Source organism: Lytechinus variegatus, chromosome 9 (genome assembly GCF_018143015.1).
Source record: "Lytechinus variegatus isolate NC3 chromosome 9, Lvar_3.0, whole genome shotgun sequence".
Lineage (NCBI taxonomy): Eukaryota > Metazoa > Echinodermata > Echinoidea > Temnopleuroida > Toxopneustidae > Lytechinus > Lytechinus variegatus.
The window spans coordinates 14,944,467-14,969,077 of NC_054748.1; the positions used below are offsets into that span (position 1 = coordinate 14,944,467).

At 36.5% G+C, this 24,611-nt stretch overlaps 2 protein-coding genes across 2 annotated transcripts; both read right to left on the minus strand.

Annotated features, from left to right (window-relative positions):
- Nucleotides 1-625: 625 nt before the first annotated feature.
- LOC121422052 (short-chain collagen C4-like) lies at nucleotides 626-8,455 on the minus strand. The gene is made up of 5 exons (XM_041616855.1): nucleotides 8,387-8,455; nucleotides 6,818-6,936; nucleotides 3,983-4,102; nucleotides 3,364-3,447; nucleotides 626-1,183 (listed from the first exon to the last, which is right to left on the minus strand). Exons 2-5 carry the CDS (start codon nucleotides 6,903-6,905, stop codon nucleotides 693-695), a joined length of 783 nt encoding a protein of 260 aa, XP_041472789.1. The 5' UTR covers nucleotides 6,906-6,936; nucleotides 8,387-8,455; the 3' UTR covers nucleotides 626-692.
- A 10,913-nt stretch (nucleotides 8,456-19,368) lies between these two features.
- On the minus strand, nucleotides 19,369-24,199 carry LOC121421831 (short-chain collagen C4-like). The gene is made up of 4 exons (XM_041616632.1): nucleotides 24,112-24,199; nucleotides 21,900-22,019; nucleotides 21,265-21,339; nucleotides 19,369-20,086 (listed from the first exon to the last, which is right to left on the minus strand). The coding sequence occupies exons 1-4, from the start codon at nucleotides 24,197-24,199 to the stop codon at nucleotides 19,602-19,604; spliced, it is 768 nt and encodes a 255-aa protein (XP_041472566.1). The 3' UTR covers nucleotides 19,369-19,601.
- Nucleotides 24,200-24,611: the final 412 nt, after the last annotated feature.

Below are 24,611 nucleotides of genomic sequence, written 5' to 3' on the forward strand. Positions count from 1 at the left end.
GAGAACAAAACTTTCCATGGTTTTGATTGGCTAAGTAGCACAGACCCCTGGGGATCGTTTCACCAAACATTAAAGGAAACCAAAACCCGAGATGAGAAGCAATCTTATTGGAAAGAGTAAAGCAAGAGGAACAATTTAAAACAAGTTTCATCAAAACCAGTTGTTAAATAAGCAAGTTATATGGGCGTTTAATAGATCTTCTTGTACTTTCTATTGGGACCATCAAATTGGCAAACATGCTTTAAAATAGCTGAATTTGTTGACAACTCTCCATTTGTTTTGTACACAATTTTTCAGATTTTCTTAAAAATTGCATATTGCCTCATTCTGAGCATAACATGTCATGGGAAAATATAATACACATCACATTTCAAGGTCAGGAAGAGATGATGTGAAATATGTAAAATAATAGGGAAAATCTGAAAATATGTGTACAAGACGAATGGAGGGCTTGTCCACAAAGTCGGCCATTTTGAAGCATGTTTGCCAATTCGAGGATCCCCATAGAAAGTACAATACTTATCCAACTTCCATAACTCGCTTATTCTATAACCGATTTGGATGAAACTTGTTTTAAATTGTTTCTCTCATTTTTTCTTTCAAATAAGATTGATTGTCCGACAGGTTGTCAGATCTGACAACTTTCCTTGACGTTGACTGGCTGAGAAGCACTGTTACTATGGTAACAATTTCTAAATCGTACAGACTGCACATGTCAGTTCCTGATCATTAATATAGGGATCACACGGAAGCCCAGTTGCTGCCTCACATACGGCTGTTACCGTGTAGAAGAGAGCCCCGTTTTGGTCTCCGGCTGTACCAGCTGCGCCTTCCATGTCATGATCGAAACAGACAAACTCTGAACGTTTGTGGGTTTGATACTCTGACATGAGGTAACCGCTGTACTCCAGACGCCACTCGTCAGAAGGGCACTTGTTACGTGCAGGGATCATCAATTTGGTAGATCGACCAGAGGGCGCCCTACAGACTGCACATTTTGGTGCGTAGTCGTGGACTTCACGTAGACGAATTATGGAGGTTTCTGTCTCATATTCGGACGAGTACAGCAGAGCGCGAAGTGCACCAGTACCACACTGATATTCATCATAAATAGGATCAGTTGGCATACACAGATAGTTAGCACCACCTCCCTCATGGGTCCAGCGAGCTCCTGCTGCAGTACCTGGACGGATTACACAAATTAGTAAAGGTCGATTAGCTAGCCGAAGAGCCCACCATCAGGAGAGCATTTCATCAACATAGTTGTCCGACATTAAGTTGTCAGATCCGACATATTTCCTAGATTTTGATTGGCTGAGAGCACTGTTCCTAATGCAGCTGTGGGATAAACGGGGGGGGGGGGGGGGGGGGGCTTTCATAAAAGGACTTGTCAGACGCTTTATCCGACAGTTACCATAGTAACAGTACCTCTCAAGTACCTCTCAAACAATCAACATCAGAGAAAGATGTCAGATCTGAACACATGTCGGATGAAAATGTCGATGAAACACCCCAGGATTTATCGGATGAACGTTTTACATACAGATCCTTTAAATGAAGCGCTCCCCAGAGAATGATGTGCTAGCTGTCTTCTCTCGGCCAATGTCACCTTTAAAGTCCAAAAATATTAAAAGCCTCCTTTCACTTAGCCTGGTTTATCATGTTTATAAAACAAATTTATTGGTCCCCATACATCATACGCGTACTCTTTTCCAATTTTACAGTTAATTTCTGTTGAAGGTTCATTCTATATGTTTAACTGCAACTTATCAAAACATCTTCATCGAGTGCGTTTACCTAGGTATCAAGTCTTTTTCGTAATACATGTAAAATTATTAATGCTAATTCTGTAGTTTCAATTATACTCTAGTCCACCCAGACATAGATCTAAATAACATTAGCCGAGAGAGGACGTTTCATCCGACAAATCCAATGTCAATCCGACAGTTAGAAAGAGTGCCTCTTATAGCCACTCAAATTGTAGGAAAGGTGTCGGATCTGACAACTTGTTGAACAAATATGTTGATCATATCTGTGGGCCTAATGATAAAGGCAAGATTATGGCCAAAAGCTCGCACCGATAAAATGAAGCAAATGATCGTAATTACATGTCATTGTTTTTCTCTTGTACAATGCTCTGAGCATCATCAATTCTCATTGTTACTGTCAGGAGTTACGGTACACTTTCATAAGCATGATTTTTGTCTCACCTGCATAGCAGAGTGAGACTATAGGCGCCGCTTTTCCGACGGCGGCGGCGTCAACATCAAATCTTAACCTAAGGTTAAGTTTTTGAAATGACATCATAACTTAGAAAGTATATGGACCTAGTTAACTTGGCCATAAGGTTAATCAAGTATTGCTGAATATCCTAGTAGAGTTTCATGTCACATGACCAAGGTCATAGGTCATTTAGGGTCAATGAACTTAGACCATGTTGGGGGAATCAAACATCAAAATCTTAACCTGAGGTTAAGTTTTTGAAATGTAATCATAACTTAGAAAATATATGAACCTAGTTCATTCAACTTGGACATAAGGTTAATCAAGTATCACCTAACATCCTGCATGAGTTTCACGTCACATGACCAAGGTCAAAGGTCATTTAGGGTCAATGAACTTTGGCCGAATTGGGAGTATCTGATGAATTACAATCAAAACTTAAAAAGTTTTTGGATCTGATTCATGAAACTTGGACATAAGAGTAATCAAGTATTACTGAACATCCTGTGCCCATTTTAGGTCACATGACCAGGGTCAAAGGTCAATGAACTTTGGCCATAATGGGGGTATCTGTTGAATTACCATCACTGATGGTCAGATCAATAAACTTGCAAAGTTGAACTTTGCAAGTTTATTGATCTGACTTTTGAAACTTGGACATAAGAGTAATCAAGTATCACTGAATATCCTGTGCAAGTTTCAGGTCACATGATCAAGGTCAAAGGTCATGTGGGGTCAATGAATTTTGGCCACATTGGGGGTATTCATTACCATCCTATCTCTGTATGTGTATTGGTCTAGTTCATAAAACGTGGAAATAAGAGTAACCAAGTATCACTGAACATCTTGTGCGAGTTATAGTAGTTTTCAAAGTCAGCACTGCTGCTATGTTGAATCGCGTGATGCAGGTGAGACGGCCAGAGGCATTCCACTTGTTACAACTAACAACCATTCTCCTATTTTGCCAATATCCCCTCCTATATCATTATTACTTTTTATTCTGTCGCCAATATTGTTTCTGCGACACCCCCTCAATATGACCTTGAACACTTCTTTATACATGGTCAACAGCGTCAATTAATGAAACTGAATAAACGAATTAAGTAAATAAAATGTCTTGAAAAACAAATTCTTTCTTACCAGCATAAACCAGTTCTGATCCATTAACGCAAACATCTTTACCCCATCGTATATACACAACGCCACTACTTTTGACAGCGGTGACTGTATTAGGAGAAATGTGGGAGATTATGAATGATAAAAATGATTTAATTGTTATTATTATCATTATTAATTTCCATTTCATCATTCATGCCAATGAAGAAATCTATTGTCTTTGAAATTTCTTTCTGCCTATAAATTTATGAGTGAACATATAGATAAACATAACGATAAAAGAGCATGAATAGTGTATCTATATTCCTCGCCTACTCTGCTGGAAATGAAATATCCTTGATCCTCTAACGAGGTTCTTGAAACTGGGGTATAAAACCGCAGGTTATATCTGAGCAGCATGCACGGACATCTCCCAAACGAGGGTTTGACGTAATGCGAATTAAAGGCAGATAATAATAGAATGGCATAAGATATGCATGGACCATCAAAATTATGCCAAATGAATTCAATTAAAACAACATTTAAAAGGTATCTGACATTCTCACTTTACCATATTTTTACAATGCAAACAGCCCCTTGGGTGTTGATTTTTATCGCAATTATTCGATTATAATATAAGCTATATATTGACCATTTTATGTACCTGGTTGTTGGGCATTGTACGAAGCGTCCCTCCCATCTCGGCCATCTCTTCCAGGCAGGCCGACGTCGCCCTTTGGGCCAGGGGGACCGGGGGCTCCTTTTGGGCAGAGCGAACACGGACCTATCATTGTCGAAAATAACCATGCAATAATGAAGATCAATATTACAGGTAAAGCCGTATACATAATTCGATTTTTAGATAAGATTATAAAAAAGCACTTACTGAAACGTTACAATAACGGAAAAGTTATCTGTTCAAAGAGGAGTCGAACAATATTTACATAAATTGTAACTGTTGTAAGTTAAACCATATTTGTAAACTTGAAATAACATTGAAAATTTCATAAAAATCGGATGTAAAATAAAAAGTTGTGACATTTTAAAGTATCGCTTAATTTCACAAAACAGTTATATGCACATCCTGGTCGTTATGCAAATGAGGAGACTGATGATGTCATCCACTCACTATTTCTTATGTATTTTATTATATGACATTGGGAATATTCTATTTTTCTCTTCATTGTCAAATGATATAAGGATTAATTCCTCCATGGTCATGTGGAATAAGCATTGTTTAATACTATATGGTTCAGTCAAGTTTGTCCTTATTGTCAAATCTGTAGAGTGAAATATTGTATAATTCAAACAATAAACAACAAAAGAAATAGTGAGTGATGGACATCATCAACTGACTCACCTAGTTGTGCATATCACTGTTTTGTGAAAAATAAGCGAAACTTTAAAATGTCATAACTTTCTTTATTTTACATCCGATTTTGATGAAATTTTCAGCACTATGCTAATTTGATTTTTCTCTATATATTCAAGTCAGCATTTTCCTGGGATGGACTTGACCTCTAAATCCTACTTCCCTCCCATGGCCCTGGGCAGTGGCGTACCGTGTGTCACGGCATTGGGGGGGCACCAGCAAAAATTTGAGTCATTTAGTGAGAGCGCGAAGCGCGCTCAGTTGCAAGGTTTACTGACCTAAGACTTTTTAAGGACAGTGCCATTAAACGGATATGTATGTCACTGATCAAACAATGTGAGCGTGAAGCGCGAGCTGAAAATTTTTTATATTCAGACCTAAAAAGGGACATTATTAGCAATTTTTTGTAATCATGATACGTACCTGTCTCGCTAAACAAACAATGCGTGCGCGAAGCGCGAGCTGAAAGTTTTGTATACTGTATATTGACCCCAAACAGGGATATTTTAAGGACCTTTTTTTAAAAAAAGAATCCATTAAAAGTATATATATATCACCATAGTCCTCTAATGCAAGTGCGAAGCGCTTGCTGATTTCGTTAGAATTACATGTAAACACATGAAGCACTTTTTGAAGTCATTATAATCATGATTATCTTACCCATCTCACTAATCAAGAGGGGCTTTCTAAGGCTTGTTTATAGGAATTCACCAAGACCATACGTATTTCACTAACCGAATGATGCGATCGCGAAGCGCCAGCTGAAAAGTTTTGATATTCAGATTTAAAAAAAAGACATTTTAAGACTTTAAAATGGGGGCAATCATTTTAAGTAGTCATGATAAAAAGTATATATATCACTAATTAAAAAAATAATAACTCGAAATGCGAGGAAATATATTGGGTGTATATTGACTTGAAAACGGGAGGTTTTAGTACAACAGGATCATATATCAACAATGAAGACATATTCCCTGAGCAAATTTTGTTTCATAAAGTTATGAAAATATATTTTTTATGTAATATAAATTATTATAATTATAATAAACAATAATTTCTTCTTTCCCGCTACGTTTTTCTTCTTTTCTCCCTCTTTTTCGCCTTTTCCCCATTTTTTTTTTTTTGGGGGGGGCCAGTCGATGGGGGGGGGGCACGGGGTGCTGCACATATACCAGCGATTGCACACTCTTATGTGAAATTTCACCTTAATTTATTTAAATGAGTGAAAGGCTTTTATTTTTCAGTTTTTTTTTCCTGATGACAATCTCTTTTCATTTTGGAGTAAGTCCTATTTTTTACTCGTCAAATTTTGTACCCAGGCCCGTACCCCTCGCGTTCCCTTGTCTCCCACCCCTTCTCCTCTCTCTTTCTGGTATTATATTAAACTTTATTTCCTAGTTTGTGGTTTTTGTATGCGCAGGTACAGTGCAACGATTCTTTATTCTGTTTTTATCATAACAAATTGAAGTCAATTACCAAATTTACAAATGATTAATAAGTGATTGCAAGTCATTTAAACATAAGATACACAAAAATAGAAAGCAATGAAAACATTAGTTGAATAACCTTGAAGCACGTTGAGTTTTTTTTTACTACTCAAGCCGCCGGCCCCTTTTCATAATTGGAGCTGTCGTGTATAGCCCCCCCCCCTCGTCATGCTATATTAGCATAAATGCAGTGACTTTCAATGGGTGAGTTAAAAAAAATGAAGTGAAACTGTAAACAAAAATACGAAAGAAATAGTAATGTGTGGAATCAGCGATTCAGCAATTCGACACGATTGGAAAGGCCGCCATTATGAGTATGTTTCAAATATGAAAATAATTACTTCAAAACTTTCATGTTTTTTAACATCCACTTATGACGAAATTTATAGTGTAATGCTGGGGGTGGGGGGTCTCCATCTGTATTTTTTAATGAATTTACAAGTAATGGGTAATTGCATTTATAAATATTGCATGTTTTATATCTATAATATAGTAACTGAAGACTTTCGGTTTTGATATATTGTGCACAATTCTGAGTCTCTTTTAAACCCAACTTTATCAATGAAATGAAACAAATGAATATGGTTCACTTGACTTTAAGACACTCAAAAAAGCAAACAAAAAATATTACAAAACTTACCATTGATTGGGCCCTCTACGTCTATTGTGAGACCAGAAGTAATAGCAACTATGGTGGCAGAAATCATCAAGAGTAAAAGATTGGCCATCGTAAAACAATGTCGAGGACGTCTGATATTCCTGGTGGTATAACATTGAATTTTTGTTTTGAAGCCTATACGTAATATGTTCTCATTGTTTATCTATAGCCATATTGAGATAAGTTATCTTGTTTGTAAGATAATAACTTCAGTCTTTCAAAAAATTGTTTTAGCATGCAGTCAATCGGGGAGAATATGGATGATTTTTTTTCATTTCTAACAAAATATACATTATGTCAATTATACTATCACAACAAATCAATATCATAAACAAAGTGCAACGTCGAAATCGACTTTAAGAAAATCACAAGATGACCTATAGTACATTGTGGGCTCCTATAAATATACATTAGAATCATTTATGTAATCCAGTAAAATGGAAACAAAGATTTCCAACAGGAGACATAAGAAATAAACATTAAATAATGTTTATTATTTAATAATAAACATTATTAGTCAGTGGTCTCCAGAATCTGGAGACCACTGATCTTGCTTTTTTCTCTCATTTCTTATTTCTTTCTTTTTTTTCTTTTAACTATTCATTCAGATAGATTTAAGTTCAAGTTTCTACCACGTTGTATTTGTGTTTTATTTACATTGTTCATACGTATTTGTTATAGGAGGCTGCATCCTACAAGCTTCGCTTTTTAGCAGCTTCCTCCGTTTCCGACCTGTTATCTTGATTATTATACATAATAAGTTTCTTTGTTTTATTGATTATAGTTATATCAAGATGTATGTAACAAAACTATTGTAAATGTAAATGATTGTTGGAAATGGAAAAATATTAAAATGAAAATAATCGGGACTTACGAAAATTACGCAACAATAATAAACTCATAGTAGGAATGAGATCAAGAGAGAGGATGAATGAGAGAGAGGGGAGGAAGAGGGGGGGGGGGGTGCAGATGATGAATGGATGTGAATACTGCAGATGAATTACAAATCGTCATTAGGAAAGAAGCGCGAAAAATACCTTTAAAAACAAGTGAACAAAGATTTAAAAAAATATCTCATCATGTTGGCGAAAGCTGGACCAGCCTCTGGATAAAATGCGCCGAAGAACATGAAGAAAAACAAGTGACGCTATAGGAGACGCTGGGAGGCAGGGTTGCTAAAGCACCCCAAGAATCGTATGTTGCACCCCATACGCCGCGTCACCTGGAAATTAGATTGAGTTGGTACACTAAAATATACCAAATCTCCTTCGTTGGGAGCGAAATCCCTTTTTTGTGCTTGTCAAATTGGTAATGACCAAAATCACATTTATTTTGGAATGAAAACTATTTTCTTTCTTTATTTTTTGTTGTCATTTTTTCTTAACAAAATCAATTTTTATAATATTCAAAAAAATATGTAAATAAATACATGTAAATAGATAAATAAACATCTTTTTCTTTCTTAAGCCTTCCCTTCCTCTTTTTCTCACCCCCTCCCCTTCTATCCTACAGAAAACTAATGCGACTTGGGAAAAAAGGTCAATTTCTTACCCTCTTTCGCTTTTTGTCTCTCACTCTGTCCCTGGTCGACTCGTTTCTTTGAAATCCGATTTGCTATCTGGTTTGTTAGCAGTGATGTGATTGAATATAACAGTAAAGAAAGTACGGTAAAGTTTACTGTATCGTGTTTGTTAAATTCCTATTGGTTAAGAGGAGGACTATGCCCCGCCCATCGCTGGAGAGTACAGCCAATCAATGCCAGCGGCTGTGTCATTATGACCGTGCCTTCACTGCTGACGACTTGGGCCTCTCATGAATACATTTTGGGGGGAAAAAATTAACAAAAGAGCCCTTTTTGTCGTGGATCACATCTCACATGTATCAAGAGCATCGATTTGACAAAGGGTGCCCATAAATCTGTCACTGGCTAATTTATGGAAATTTTAATCAGAAAACACAAAATTCATTTTCACTGTAGGAAATAGTGAAAGTCCAACTTTCTGCATGTGGGTTCTCATTAGACGAAGTATCGAATGTAAATAGGATTCCATAAAATGTTTGACTGAAATTTTACTCAAAATGCTAATTTATGCAAAGTTTTGTTCTAATTATATGCAAAAATGCAGATGTAATCAAATATCATAGTAAAGCATTTTAATGGGTTAATTTCTTTGCACATTCATCACTTTTAGATACATTTTTGAACAAAATTTCATGAAATTGCAGACTGAGAAGCTACCTATACATGCATATTATATTAGAATTGCATTATGCAGGAAACTCACAAGTCGGTATACAGAATTTAACCGAAAGTCTTTTTTATTGTGCTTTGGCCTCCTTATTATCATTGACCTAGAGGTCCATGGTTTATATAGTCAAAAGCGCATATGTGGTCCGTTTATTTCATCAACGTCTTTAAACATCGCTTCAATTCTGTTAATATTCAGGTTCGCGATGTAGAGTACGTAAATAACGTACTAAAGAAATGAAATTTAAGAATGTTTTATAAGGAAATACCAAAAAAGTCCTCAAAATTGATAATTTTTGTTAACAATTTCGGCTCGCACTTCGGGTTCGCATTGATCCAGTCCTTACGTTACGAAGTACCTAGTTTTACAGTAGGAATAAAGCCAACATTATACCTAAAATTTGGGTCTTATGAGGACTACCCCCTAAAACGCTCCCCTCCCTCTCCCCACTGACCTAGAGACATGGAGATTATTTCATCACCAAGAAAAAATGAGAAAAGAAAGCCATGCACGTTAAGAGTCACTGGGAATCGCATTTCGTATTATTCATAGGGCTAAAAACATCACAAAAGGAGAAAGATAAAAGGTTCCTACATGCACTCTCCAGGTGTTAAGCAACCTTCAAGGATTCCACAAAGTTTCGAAATATGTTCCCACAGTCAGTGGGCATAAAGCGAAATTGAGGGAAGTTTACTCAATATTTTAAAACCCCCATGAACAGAGCTTCATTTCAATACAACCTTTTTGTGCTCGGATCATTACCCGAATGTTATTGTTACTCGCATGAATGCCGACGATAATGCTGCTTTGAAATTCAAAAACTTACTATTATATTGAAAAAAGATATTAAAATAGTGCATGATTTGTATAGCGCACGTATCCACGCTCCTGTCACGCTGGCACGCTCCTATATTACCCTCGGATAAGCTAGTCTACAGATTCCGAAGCTCACAGCTTTTTTATAAACTACTTCCTGTCGGTACCAATATACCTCATCACCTGGGTTGAGTGCAGCACAATGTGGGTAATTTTCTTGCTGAAGGAAAAAAAAACGTCATGGCTGCAATGGGTATCGAATCCACAACCCCCAGATTGGAATACGCGTGTCTTAACCACTAGACCACGATTCCCCAAATTATTGTGTTCTAGATATTGACTTACAGGACAAGTCCACTCCAACAGAAACTTTATTTGAATAAAAAGAGAAAAATTCAACAAGCATAACACTGAAAATTTCATCAAAATCGGATACAAAATAAGAAAGTTATGGCATTTGAAAGTTTCGCTTCATTTCACAAAACGGTTATATGCACATCTTGGTCGGTATGCAAATGAGGAACTGATGATATCATCCACTCACTATTTCTTTTGTATTTTATTATATGAAATATGAAATATCTTTATTTTCTCGTCATTGTCATGTGAAATGAAGTTTCATTCCTCCCTGAACATGTGGAATTCCATTATTGTAACATTTTGTGCTTCAGACAAGGAGGTCCTAATCGTCAAATTCGTAAATATTGAAATATTGTATAATTCAAACAATAAAAAACAAAAGAAATAGTGAGTGAGTGACATCATCGACTCTCTAATTTGGATGTAACTGGCTTGTTCATATAACTATTTTGTTAAAAATAAGCAAAACTTTGAAATGCCATAACTTTCTTATTTTACATCCGATTTTGATGAAATTTTCAGCATTGTGCTTGTCTGATTTTTCTCTATTGATTTAAATCAACATTTTTCTGAGGTGGACTTGACCTTTAATGAATGATGCATCAGTTAACATATTTAAAATTAATTTTCCCCTCCACAGTGATTTTAGTAAACCACGTTGCCCCATGACAAATCAAATCTTTTGCAGTAAAATGTGATACTAAAATATAATGCGGAAAAAATATATATTGAACTGCGGTTGATATTGCAATTAACAACTTCAGAAACGAACAGTAAACAAAGGAACGATAATGAACATAATTATATTGTACATGGGATAAGAACTGAGCATATCTCTCCATGGAAACAAGGGTTATGATTGAAACCATTTCCTTGTAAACTTAGTCACTTAAGATCCACAGCCCGGGGGGGGCACTCAGTATATAATGCATAGTGGCATGGGCGGTAATCCTAGGGGGACAGGGGGGTCATGTCCCCCCTACTCAAAATAGTAGGGGGGACACAATATCAAATGTCCCCCCTACTATTTTGGGTCTTTGATGATGCTAAGAAATATATCACTCAAAATGGGAATAAAACGTGCGTTTTGGGACGAGATGACCTTTTTTTTCTTTTTTGCTTGTCAAATATATTTTCATCGAAATGACTTTAAATTTTAGGTAATACCCTATTTTTTTTTTTTGCTTGTCAAATTTTCCAGACCCTTGTCCCCCCTACCTTTTGGGAGAGATTTCCGCCCCTGCATAGTGGGTATCAGTGGTGTACCGTGGGTCACGGCATTGGGGGGGCACCAGCAAAAATTTCGGGTCACTTAGGGAGCGCGCGAAGCGCGATCAGTTGTCAGGTATACTGACCTAAATCCTAATAGAGTATTAGAAAATACTCCAAATTTACACCCAAGAAACGCACACATCCACACCAAGATTCGCACACACACCCACATACTCGCACATCCACTCATACACATAGATAGCACACAACCTAAAACTTTCTTTATTTTTTAAAATCCCTTCCTTCCCCTTATCCTACTTTTCTCAATCAGAAATAGAACAGAAGAAAAACACGACTTCAAGAAACTTAATTTTCTCACCTTATTCCCCTCGATCTCTCTGTCGATCTGGTCGACTATTGTCTTTGAAATCCGAATTGCTTTCTACTTCGTTAGGAGAATGCAATAGAATATATCAGTTCTCTTGTTTTATTGAAATTACAGTGAAGTTTACTCTGCAATGTTTGTCGAAATTCCAATTGGTTTAGAGGAGGTATAAGTCCCGCCCACCGCGGCGGCTAGAGAGTACAGCCAATTAGTGCGGATGTTTCCTTGCACCGTGCCTGCATTACCGTTGACGGCTTGCCAATTGGCTTGTCTCTCATAAAGTTCAAAACAGTTTAATTCAGGTTAACAAATCCTACCTGTGACCCATTTTACTCATCTGGGTCAAATGGTCAAAAATGCAGCACAATTCGGACAAATTTCTTGCGGAATGGAATTGATAATCGTCCGGAGAAGGATTCGAACCCGATTAAATTTTGTTCGTAAACCCGTCGTTATAGACTGGTTGTCCGAGTGTGAATAGCTCCGGGTTATCATGTTCATCGTCTTCATCTGCATCGCCATCATCATCATCATCGCCATCATCATCATCACTATCATCATCATCATTATCATCACCATAATCATCATCATCATCACCATCATCATCATCATCACCATCATCATAATCATCATAATCATCATCATCATCATCATCATCGCCATCATCATCATCATCATCGCCATCATCAATATCATCATACTCATCATCATCGCCATCATCACCATCATCATCATTATCATTATCATCGCCATCATCATCATCATCACCATCATCATCATCATTATCATCACCATCATCATCATCGACATCATCATCATCATCATCATCATCGACATCATCATAATCATCATCATCATCGCCATCATCATCATCATAATCATCATCATCGCCATCATCATCATCACCATCATCACCATCATCATCGCCATCATCATCATCATCACCATCATCACCATCATCATCACCATCATCCTAACCATCATCATCGTCTCCATCATCCTTATCATTCATCGTCTTCCCTGTTCACATTAAAAATGTCAAAAAAATTTGCTCGCTCGCTAATTTTACGCGATACTTTTTTTGTTTTAAATCATATTTATTTCTTCCTCATATCACATATAAAAAAATATATATATAACATGACATCATTAAAACTTAATTGTTTCAAGTTTACACATAAACATTTTAACATTGGTGAGAAAAGGAATATATATGAACTTCAAATATAAACTTAAAATTAATCTGCTCACATTTCTTCAACAACTTATAATCACGAAGGGATAAATACAGAACAGAATCCGGGTACAACAGCAAAAATATAAATTACGCCGGAAATTAACTTATAATCTGTATATAAAACTCAAGTTAAGATTCTCCATACTCTTCAATCAAACTGATTAATGAGGAAGTTATATAAAAAAAAACATACACACAACTTAAAGCCAGACCCTTAGCTACACTTAACCCCCTACCCCCATAAACTACAAATAAAGAATAATAATAATGTAATAAAGAAAGAGAAAAAAAATCGCGATATCGCTGTACCCCCTCAATTTTTTTGGCTCATTACGCCACTGGGACAACCCCTTCAAAGAAACAAACAAAAATCAACTTTGAGCGGGGAGAATATGGGTAAAAAAAAATCCCCCCCCCACTGGCGGGAGCTGGATCCGCCCCATTAGACTAATGTACAATTTCCCTTTAAACTGGTTAGTTATTATCAGGGGCGGCTTCAGGGTTTTTTTTCAAAAAGGGGCACATTTTCCGAGGAAAGAGTTTGATTAGCAAAACAAAACATGAAAAAGGTCTTCACTTTCAAAAGGGGGCACACTTCTGTTTTAACGGCATTTTTACACCACAGATTTTAATTGTGCCTCTCAAAGGGGGGGATGGGCACGGGCTGGTTGTGCGCCCCCCCCCCCTTGATCCGCCAGTGGTTATTATTTTTATGGAAATGGTAGGCCTATTTTATGAGGCAATTTTAACAGATTACATTTCAAAATATTCCAAAATGCAATAGTTTTTAATACATATTCATTAATGAAAATGCATTAAAATCTATAATGCATTTTATGGAATAATTTGAAACAAAGACTGTCACTGAGTTTAGTATTAATAAAGCAACAGAAATACTGCTATGAAATGCATTTGACCAATCTTTTAAGCTTCTTCAATTTTCCATTGAATACAGTAGTATATGTATTATACTCGGGTTCAACTAAAACGATATGTTATCTTCGGGGTTATCTTAAGTGGTCATAATAGGCACGAATAATCCATTCCGGGGGATAGATGATATGACTCACTTTCCAAAGAAAATCCTTGCAGATTTAATGCCCGTGGCTGAACTAGAAAAGACCTGGATATAAAATGTGCACCACAACAAATCCTGTTAGCTGAACCTGACTGCATGTAGGCTATAGTACCCCGATGCATAATGAAGAAAAAAAGTGTTCATATCTTTGTGATCATTAGACCATATCCATAAAAATTGTATTGCAGTGTACGGGTGTAATAATGTAATTTCAATGTTAACCAATCTAGAGCATTATTAGGACACGCTGTATAATTGCAATCGTGCACTTTATGCGCATCGTCCTCGTCATCATCATCATATCTCATCATCAAAATAAGAGGGCGCTTTCATACGAATACGATCGCAGAAATACGTCTCTGATTTGTACCTTAAAATTTCATATTTTCGGAAAACTTATCTTGAAAACGTATTTGTCTACACCACGATGGAGGCACCAACAGGATCTTCAGTGGACATTGAAAATCACTCGAAGGGTGATGGAAGAGATATAGATGGATTTAGGAAGGAGATAGATACGACCTGCTGAGAAAGCAACGGCCGATAACCCAAGCCGGCGAGTTGCCGGTTCAAACCCGTATTCATGCGTCAAGCAGATATACCTAATGCGGAACTGAACCAGCCCACAGGAGAGGAGATCTATCTTGCCATTTGTAAGTCAATTGCTCCTGAAAACATCATGGGTATACAAAAGGTGGGTGGATTATGGAGAATTTATTTGAAAGATAGAGATAACAGATTACCCTTACTAGCTCAAGGTTTGAGAATGAGAGGTGTGAACATACCCATCTTCGACACAAACCCCTTTTTAAAGGAGAGGAGTGAAAATCTACTGAGAATTACAAAGGATATACCATTATCAGTGAGTAACGCAGTGATAGCACAGGAGTTAGAGGAGATGAAATGTAAAGTGAAAGGAAAGATTACGTGTAAATCATGTAAATGGTCAGCTTACATCATGCCTAAATGGCGACAGGGTTGCATACGTGGAGAAGCTAGATAAGCCGCTTGATCGCCATACCAGGCTCGCCTCTTTCAAGGCGAGAATTTTCCATGATGGGCAAGCGCAATCAAAGGGAGCGTCCGTAGCAACGTGTTCGAGGTGCCTGGATACTGGTCACCATGCCTCAACTTGCGTCAAGCCATTCGTATGCAAACGACGACGACGACCTGACACTTTTTATGCAAAATAATTATTCAAGAAATAGGGCCATAGAGCATATAAAAGATTTTGGAAAAGTTTCAGGTGTTATTTTAAACAAGGAAAAAAAAAGTTATGTGGTTGGGGAAAGATAAACCTTTAGAAATGATAAGTAATATTCCATGGGCTGAGAATTATGTTAAAGCCCTTGGTATATTTTTTACCAGACACGAATCTATGAGCTGTGAACTTAATTGGTCAAAGGACAAAATTTATAAAATAGAAAGATTGCTTAACATTTGCAAACAACGAAATCTTACATATAAAGGTAAGATAATTGTCTTAAAAACATTAATATTGTCTAAATTTGTATACACTGCTAAAATTATTTTTGTCCTAACGACCTAGTTAAAAATAGACAAATTAATGATGAACTTTCTTTGGGGATCCAAAATTCACAAAGTAAAAAGAACTATGGTAATTAGTGATTTGTCAAATGGTGGATTAAATATGTTAGATCTAGGTATACAGCTAAACAGTTTTAAGTTAAGATGGCTTTTCAAATATTTCGATGATACTAAATCAAAAAGGAAATGGATGTTTGATTATTGGTTTGATAAATTAGGTGGAAGCTTTATTTTGAGATATTGTAAGTGTGATCCACAATATATCCTGTCATTGAAAACGATTCCAAGGTTTTATCGTGAAATATTATATGTCTATTTTACTTTTAAAAAAGAAAAAATGCTTAAATGAAAATGAAACCTTTGAAACAAGATAGCTTATTTCAAAACAGAAAAATCAAAGAAACAGATCAACGAAAGTTAGAGAAAAATCGGACAAATAATGAGAAAGTTATGAGCATTTGAATGTTGCGATCACTAATGCTATGGAGATCCTCAAATTGGCAATTAGACAAAGATGTGTGATGTCACTGATGAACAACTCTCCCCATTACTTTAGTACATATTTCACTTAAATTGCCTCTTTTATCACATCTATCAGTAGATCATGTGTTCTTTCTATAGGAGGGCATGTAATACAGATTTTTAAAGAATACATCATGGATAAAGAGTTTGTATCACCACAAGATAAAGCAGAAAGAGACATTTTGAGGGTATTTTATAGTCCATCAAAGGGAAAGTTGTTCACATGTGACATCACACATCCTTGTCGTATTGCCAATGGGAGGATCTCCATAGCATTAGTGATTGCAATATTCAAATGCTCATAACTTTCTTGTTATTTGTCCGATTTTTCTCAAACTTTCTTTGTTCTTGTTCTTTGATTTTTCTGTTTCGACACAAGCCTACTTATTTCAAAGGTTTCATTCTCCTTTAAGGAAAAGAAAAAAAATAATCTCAAGGGCAGAGATTTGCAAAGAATTGTTATGGTTTAACAACAATATCAGACATAATGGAAGGATGTTGTTATTTAGGAACTGGATACGGTCAAATATTTTGTTCATTGGTGATCTGGTATCTAAGAATACCGTTCTTACTGTAAATAAGTTAAAAGAACAGTTATTCAATCTTGATGGACAATGGTTGTCAGAATATGCAGTTTGTATAATGTCAATACCAAAAATGTGGAGAGAACAACTAAAAGAAAATAACCTTGCTTTATTTAGAAAATTTAAAAATTCAATCTTGAATGACGAGTCATGTATGCCATCTGTAAATACATTACTTAATTGTAACTCTAGAGTAAAACAAATTTATCAAGAGATGTTGCAATTAAATGTTGAAAGATCAAGGGCCGAATTATTTTGGAAAGAAATTTTAGATGAAGAAAATAAGAATTCTTGGTTGTTTACATGGACACTGAAACTCAAGATAATGCCATAGCATTCAAGATAAGAAGTATTCAAGATAATGCCATAGCCCACTTTAATTTCAATTTTATGTATGATTTATTACCTACTCTCTGTAACTTAAAAAATGGAATTTAAGAAACACAGATATTTGTAGTGAGTGCAATAAGTTGAGTGATTTATTTCATTTGTTTTGGTTGTGTATAGAGGTTGATAAGTTTTGGAAATACGTCGAAGAAAGTTTTATGATTTGAAAATTATGTTCATATATGTTGTGGAAAAAAGATATGATAATAAGAAAGGTAAACGAAAGGAAAATTTATATATGAATATGAGCAAATGGAATCTAATACTAAATAACTTGTAAAACTTTTGTTTGTGTACATATATATGTGTATATTTTTATTCAAATAAAGAAGACCAGTACTGGTTAAAAAATATATATATATATCTCATCATCACCATGCAAATTGTCATCATCACCATCATCATAATCATCATTATCATCACCATCATCATCCTCACCATCATTATCGTCAATAACATCATCACCATTATAATCATCATCATCACCATCATGGTCTCTGTTCCCGTTAAAATTGAGTATGGTGTATAGTCACGAGCTTTGCACTTTCGCATCGTATCAGCAACATTAATCATCACCACGATGTGCCAGCGTTAAAAAAAAGACGAATCAGCATAATAATCATGATAATAATAATACTAATGATAATAATAATAATAATAATAATAATAGTAATAATAATTCATCGATATCATTTGCATTTAAGTATTAAGGGGGTAATAGGCAAAGGGAAAGCGGGTCCACTTATCCCCCGTGAGTAGGCCAAATGACTCTAAGAGATTTAGACATGAAATGTTGCTTGAATATAATTCATCAATTATTTATTTTCTGTATTGTAAAGAATCATTTCAGCGAAAATACGCAGGTAAAAAAAATCTATTTTAGAGAGGGTAATTAATTTTGAAAAAGGGCATATACTATTTATAAAAAAAAATTCTTCATATTAAAAAGTATAATGTTTTTCTACCGGAAAGATTCTTTAGGGGGCAAGAACTGTCCACGGTTCCGCAGCCTCTCACTTCAGGAATGTAGAAATAGGTCTGACTCCTGATTTATTGTGAGGGAATGATTGCTGAACCTTATTTTTTTTAAAGTAAGATACATATTTTTACACACAGTAATGAAATTACAATGTCAAATAATGGCAAGTAAAAGTCGGGCATATCATTAGCCCACCTATTGCTATAGGGGGCCTAAATGAAGTTCAACGTCATCAGCAATCTATGAAACTGAAAACGCTGAATAAGGAAGAATTAAAACCAAGAAACTGCACTTTTTCTTTTATTGTCTTTGTCAATTAACGACATTTATAAAGAATATCGACTTTCATATGATATTAATACAGAGCATTAAGAGTTTTCAGCCGTTCTGAAGAATTCCTGGAAGAAATATTCAAATCAAAATATTAACAAAGCGTTGACTGCTGAGATTGCATCATGGAGACATGGGGCCTGTCGCAGAAAGAGTTGCATTTAAACGCAAGTCAAAATATCAAGCGAAAGTCACGAATACGGGTGCTTCATTGGCTGAAAATCAAGTTGCGCGAGATTTTTTTTCGAGTTTCGTTTGATTGCAACGGGATGCGATAGGGTTTCGTGTGTCGTCTGATAACGAAAGTGTACGTGTTTTTGATTGGCTGACAAGCACAGGCCCTGCATGCATGGGGAGCGCTTCATCAAGGCATTGTTGTGCGACAGACTGTCGGTCTGACAACTTTACTTGATGTTGACTGGCTGAGAAGTACTGTTATTATGGTAGCTGTATAATAGCTAAGCCCTTTCATGAAACGCTCCCCCGAATGCTACCATGGTAACTCTAAGATATATTGTAAATGCTTTGAATAATGTGGTAATGCATGCGTTTTCTTGGTTATATAGCATATACATAATTATGTATAAAATAATGATAATATTCGAAAATATTGTATGCCATGCAAGAGAGGGCAAACCTCACAGAGTGTTATGCAGCAATTAAGAAGAGCTTTATTAACCTGTACAGAACGAGGGAGGAAAATTCCCCCTCCAATTCAAAACCTTTTTTCTTCCAGCGTTTTCTTAGAGGCGAATCCTATATGAAAATCGTCGGAAAATAGGATTTGCCATTAAGAAAACTGAAGTAGGCCTAGAGGGGGGGGGGGGGTGATCTCCTCCCTTGCTGTGCACAGGCTATTAACAGACATAATGAATTACAAGCATTTGGGGTTTTGCAGATTAAAGTAGCAGTGGGGGCAACCAAATGAACTCAGTTATATAGTGAGTGGTGAGTAGCCTAATTAGACATTCCTTTGATCGCTGAATGTTCCGATAGCTGTACTTTATAACACGCATTATTATAACTCTAGTCTAAGGTATGGTCCATCATCACCGATCTTAACAAATTCTAACAAAATTCTAAATCGTACACACTGCACATGTGAGTTCCTGATCGTCAATATAGGGATCACACGGAAGCCCAGTTGATGACCCACATACAGCTGATACCGTGTAGAAGAGAGCCCCATTTTGGTCTCCGGGTGTTCCAGGCTGTGCTTCCATGTCATGATCAAAACAGACAAACTTAGAACGTTTGTGGGTTTGATAGGCTGACATGAGGTAACCACTGTACTCCAGGCGCCACTCGTCAGAAGGGCACTTGTTACGCGCAGGGATCATCAATTTGGTAGATCGACCAGAGGGCGCCCTACAAACTGCACACTTTGGGGTGTAATCGTGGAGATCACGCAGGCGATTTATGGAGGTTTCTGTCTCATATTCGGCCGAGTACAGCAGAGCGCGAAGAGCACCGGACTGATATTCATCATAAATGGGATCAGGTGGCATACACAGATATTCAGCACCACCTCCTGAATGTAAGTAGTGAGCTCCTGCTGCAGTACCTACGGATACACACATGTAAAGCTAGGTCAATACATAATGCAAGATAATTAGCCAAGGAGCCCCCCATCAGGGAAGTGTTTCATCAACACATTTGCTCGAATAGTTGTCAGAACTGACACATTTCCTAGATTTTGATTGGCTTAGAGGCACTGTTACTATGGTAACTGTCGGACAGAATAGGATTGTCGGATGAAACGTCCGTGAAACAAGTGGACACCTAGTTACCAATAATGCATAAAGCATTTCCATTTATTTGAAAGCAGGATAAGAGAGCATTGTAGATTAAATGCCTAGCTCACGGGCATAGCTGCCGCGGCCGGGGATCGAACCCCAGACTTTGAATGTATAGCCAGGCGCCTTAGACCACTTGGCTACGGCACCTCCATTTATTCTTTTTATCATTATTATTATTATCATCATCATCATCATTATCACTATCGTTTTCATTGAGACAAGTATTCTTATTTTATTTCATAAAACGGTCCCCAGAGATGTGCCGACCTCTCTCGGCCTGGTTCATGTAGAACAATTTTATTGGTCAACGTCCACACACATCATACATATATATGTATACACCCTTTACAATTTAATTTCTATTGAGGTTGTTTGATACTTAAAACATCTTGATCGATGCGTTTACCTAAGTCTTTTAGTAATAAAATTATTAATGTTAATTCTGTAATGTCAAGGGTACTCAAGTCCACCCGACACAAAAGTTGATATATTCAATAAAAGGAGATAAGGCAAACAGGCATAACGCTGAAAATTTCATCAAAATCGCCCAGATGTAAAATAAGGATACTCGCACCGATAAAATGAAACAATTAATCGTGAGCTATACAATGTTTTTTTTCTCTCTTGTACAATGTTCTGAGCATTGTGAATTATAATCAGGGGTTATATATATTGTACACTTCCATAAGCATTGTTTTACAATGAGCATGGAGCTATTACATAGCTCTATGCAAGAGTACTCATTCTCCTATTTAGCCAATTAATGCCTTACCCCATTTGATTATATCACCAATATCTTTCTGCGTCCACCCCCCCCCCCCCCCCGGCCCAGCATTAATGCATGAAGGTCACTTCGTTCTATGTTCAGGGTAACAGCATCAATCAATGAAATTAAATGAAGAAAAATAAATACAACAATATTGAAAAACAAAATGTTTCTTACCAGCATAAACAAGTTCTGATCCATTAATGCAAACATCTTTTCCCCATCGTATGTACACAACGCCACTACTTTTGACTGTATTAGGAGAAGGTAGGGGGTATGAATGATTTCATTAGTTCACTTTTATTTCATCATTCTTGCCAATGTCCCGGTGGAAATCTATTATCTTTGAAATTTCTTTCCGAAAATAAGATTACGGGTGGTTGAATTTCAAAGCCCCTCTGAATTTACTCATGAAGCACATAATATAACGAAAAAGAGCATGATTAGTGTGTCTTAGCTTTCTTCGATCCTCGCTCACTCCTTTGGAAATGAAATATCTTGGATCCTCTAACGAGGTTTTTGAAACTGGGGTATAAAACCGCAGTTTATATCTGAGCAGCGCGGACATCTCCCAAACGAGGGTTTGACGTAATGCGAATCAAAGGCAGATAATAATAGAATGGCATAAGATGCATGGACCATATGGTATACTATGCCAAATGAATTCAATTAAAACAACATTTAAAAGATATCTGACATAATCACTTTACCATATTTTTATAATGCAAACAGCCCCGTGGGTGTTGATTTGTATCGTAATTAATTCGAGTATAATATATTATAAGCTATGCAAAATTGTCCATTTTATGTACCTGGTTGTTGGACATTGCACGAGGCGTCCCTCCCATCTCGGCCATCTCTTCCAGGCAGGCCGACATCTCCCGTTGGGCCAGGGGGACCGGGAGCTCCTTTTGGGCAGAGCGAACACGGACCTATCGTAGAAAATAACCATGTAATAATGAAGATCAATAGTGTTGTAAACATATAATTCAATTTGTAGATATGATCAACAATTTTAAGCTCTGTGCACTGAAACGGTACAATAACAGAAATGTATACCTGTTCAAAGGGGAGACGAACAAATATTTACATAAATTCCAAGTTAAAACATACTAGTTATTAAGTTTTCTTAAACACTCACCCTCTCATTGCCCTAAGAAGTGGGGTGCGCATGCTGCGCACATGCGGAGGCAACACACCTATCTGAAGTTTCAGCTAAATAACCTTAATTCTTGAGTGATTCTGTTTGTGGTTATATACTCCCGTAAATAGGACAGGACAGCGTTGTGCAGCTGGCTGGTATACAGCGCCCCCCCCCCCTCCCCCCCAAAAAAAAATGTCCCTCTGACATATTAAGACTGAATTGATTTTAAAATTTGGTAGTATTCTCAAATCAATGTTCATGAGTAGAAAGCTCATTTAATGATCAACTTCTATGAAAATTTCATTGGTCGCGCTTCAGCGGTTTTGAATACACACTCTACGTATAACAGTGGTGCATTTTAGCCCATTCCAAGTTTGCAGCATTGATGCATTTCTGCATTGTATATAGCATGTTAACCCCCATTTTGGATCTGAGTAAGGACATTCAGTCCCTAATCATATCCAGGCTCATCAAATCATAAACTTGGGAATGTTCAGAAAGACAAGAAGCATTAAATAATTATATTTTTTTATGATTGATTAGGGGAGTCAGCACACCAACTAAGAAAATGTGAATGATGGATGAGTAAAATAAGATGAAAAATAAAGGGGAATCCACAAGTTAATCACCCTTTGCGAGAAAAGGAAGTTTCCCAGAGAAAAAAAATTACTTTTTTCTTTTAAAAAGTTACATTGAATTAACTTGATCACAGTAGCTCATTGACTTAAAAAGTAATAAAAACAAAACTGCAGTATTAGGCATGAATAAGGCATGAAACAGACATGTCCCATTGTCTTAATCATTGTGTATCTCCCGTTATCAAACATGAAAGGAACTGTCAAATATTGTGTTTGCCCTTCTGAACATGCTCAAGGTTGTGTTTTGATGAGCCTGGTTAGATCATGGAGATTTCCCTGGTCAGATCAGGGAATTCCTTGGTCAGAATGGTCAAAAGGTGCTGCATGCATGCAAACTTGGAATGGGCTGAAAAGCGCCACTGTTACATAATAGACTGTGTATTTAAAACCACTGAAGCGAGACCAAAGATTTTTTTTATAGAAGTTATAACGTAAGATGCGCTTTCTAAATATATACATTTCATTGAGAGTACTTTTTTACTTTTTGAAGTAATTAAGCCGTATAGAAGAGGGACTTTTTTGGGGGGCGCTGTATAACCAATAACTTAGGAAACCTTTTACGTCTAGGTTAATCAGTCATAGTGGCTGACGTTATAGACGACATATATCACTCTCCATCGGGCCTTTTTATCAAAGTGGAGAAAACATTTGGCAGATGTGGGATTCAAACTCACAACCTTGCGATTACGAGTCCCATGCTCTAACCACTGGACCACACGACCCGTTGTCGTGATATGTTTCTTGTTATTTATTTATTTAATTTTTTGTTTGTTCGCTTGTTAATTCTTTCCTTATCAAAATTTCTTTTCATTTTGGAGTAAACCTTTTTTTTGGCCCCTCGATTTTTTTTTTCTCCAAACCCCCCTCTTCAAAATTGTGTCCATGCATGCCCGTATACCCTTCTCCCTCCCCCCCCCCCTCCTCTCTCTCTCTTTCTGGTATACTTGTTGAACATTATTTCTTATAGTTTGTGGTCTTATATGCCCAATTTGTGCTATGTTTCAATGTACTGTTTAAGCCGACAGCCTTTTCATCGACTCTTTTGGAATTATTGTGTAGGCCCGTTTTTCCCATTTTGATGTTAGCAACATTAAAGCACTGACTCTCAATCCGTGAGCTAAAATAAAACTGTAAAATTGTAAAAAAAAAAAATACAGAATACTAAATGTGTGAATTCGCTTTAAGACATGATTGCAAGAAGCCCCCCCCCCCCAAAAAAAAAAAACAACAACAACAACTTACCATTAATTGGGCCCTCTACGTCTATTGTGAGACCAGAAGCAGTCACAACTATGGTGGCAGAGATCATCAAGAGTAACAGATTGGTCATCGTGAACAATGTCGTGGACCTCTTTGTCGTAGTTATGTATTTAATGCTCCTAGTGGGATAAATTTGAATTTTAGTTTTTAAGCCTAAGTACGTAATATTGTGTTCTTATTATTCATCTAGGCACAATGAAATACATTATCTTGCTTGTAAGATTAGAACTCCAGTCTTAAAAAAAATCAGCTTTTAGCAGTAGATCGGGAAGAATGTGGATTTTTTTTTATTTCATTTATTTAATTTCAAAATATTTACTAAGTTTACTCATAATGTAGAAATCGGCTTTAAGAATACAGACATAATATCATAAAATTGACAAACAAAATATATTTTAGAGGATAATATGACTTTTGATTTGTGAATATGTAGGAGACCACTGGAAACCAAAGTTTTTATATCGTGGGCTCCTCAATATTAG

Coding starts and splice junctions, on each gene's coding strand:
- LOC121421831 (XM_041616632.1), bottom strand. CDS start 24,199: ATGACCAATCTGTTACTCTTGATGATCTCTGCCACCATAGTTGTGACT. Junction 22,020..24,111: donor CGTAGAGGGCCCAATTAATG/GTAAGTTGTTGT, acceptor TTTCTACGATAG/GTCCGTGTTCGCTCTGCCCA. Junction 21,340..21,899: donor GTGCAATGTCCAACAACCAG/GTACATAAAATG, acceptor CTCCTAATACAG/TCAAAAGTAGTGGCGTTGTG.
- LOC121422052 (XM_041616855.1), bottom strand. CDS start 6,905: ATGGCCAATCTTTTACTCTTGATGATTTCTGCCACCATAGTTGCTATT. Junction 4,103..6,817: donor CGTAGAGGGCCCAATCAATG/GTAAGTTTTGTA, acceptor CGACAATGATAG/GTCCGTGTTCGCTCTGCCCA. Junction 3,448..3,982: donor GTACAATGCCCAACAACCAG/GTACATAAAATG, acceptor CTCCTAATACAG/TCACCGCTGTCAAAAGTAGT.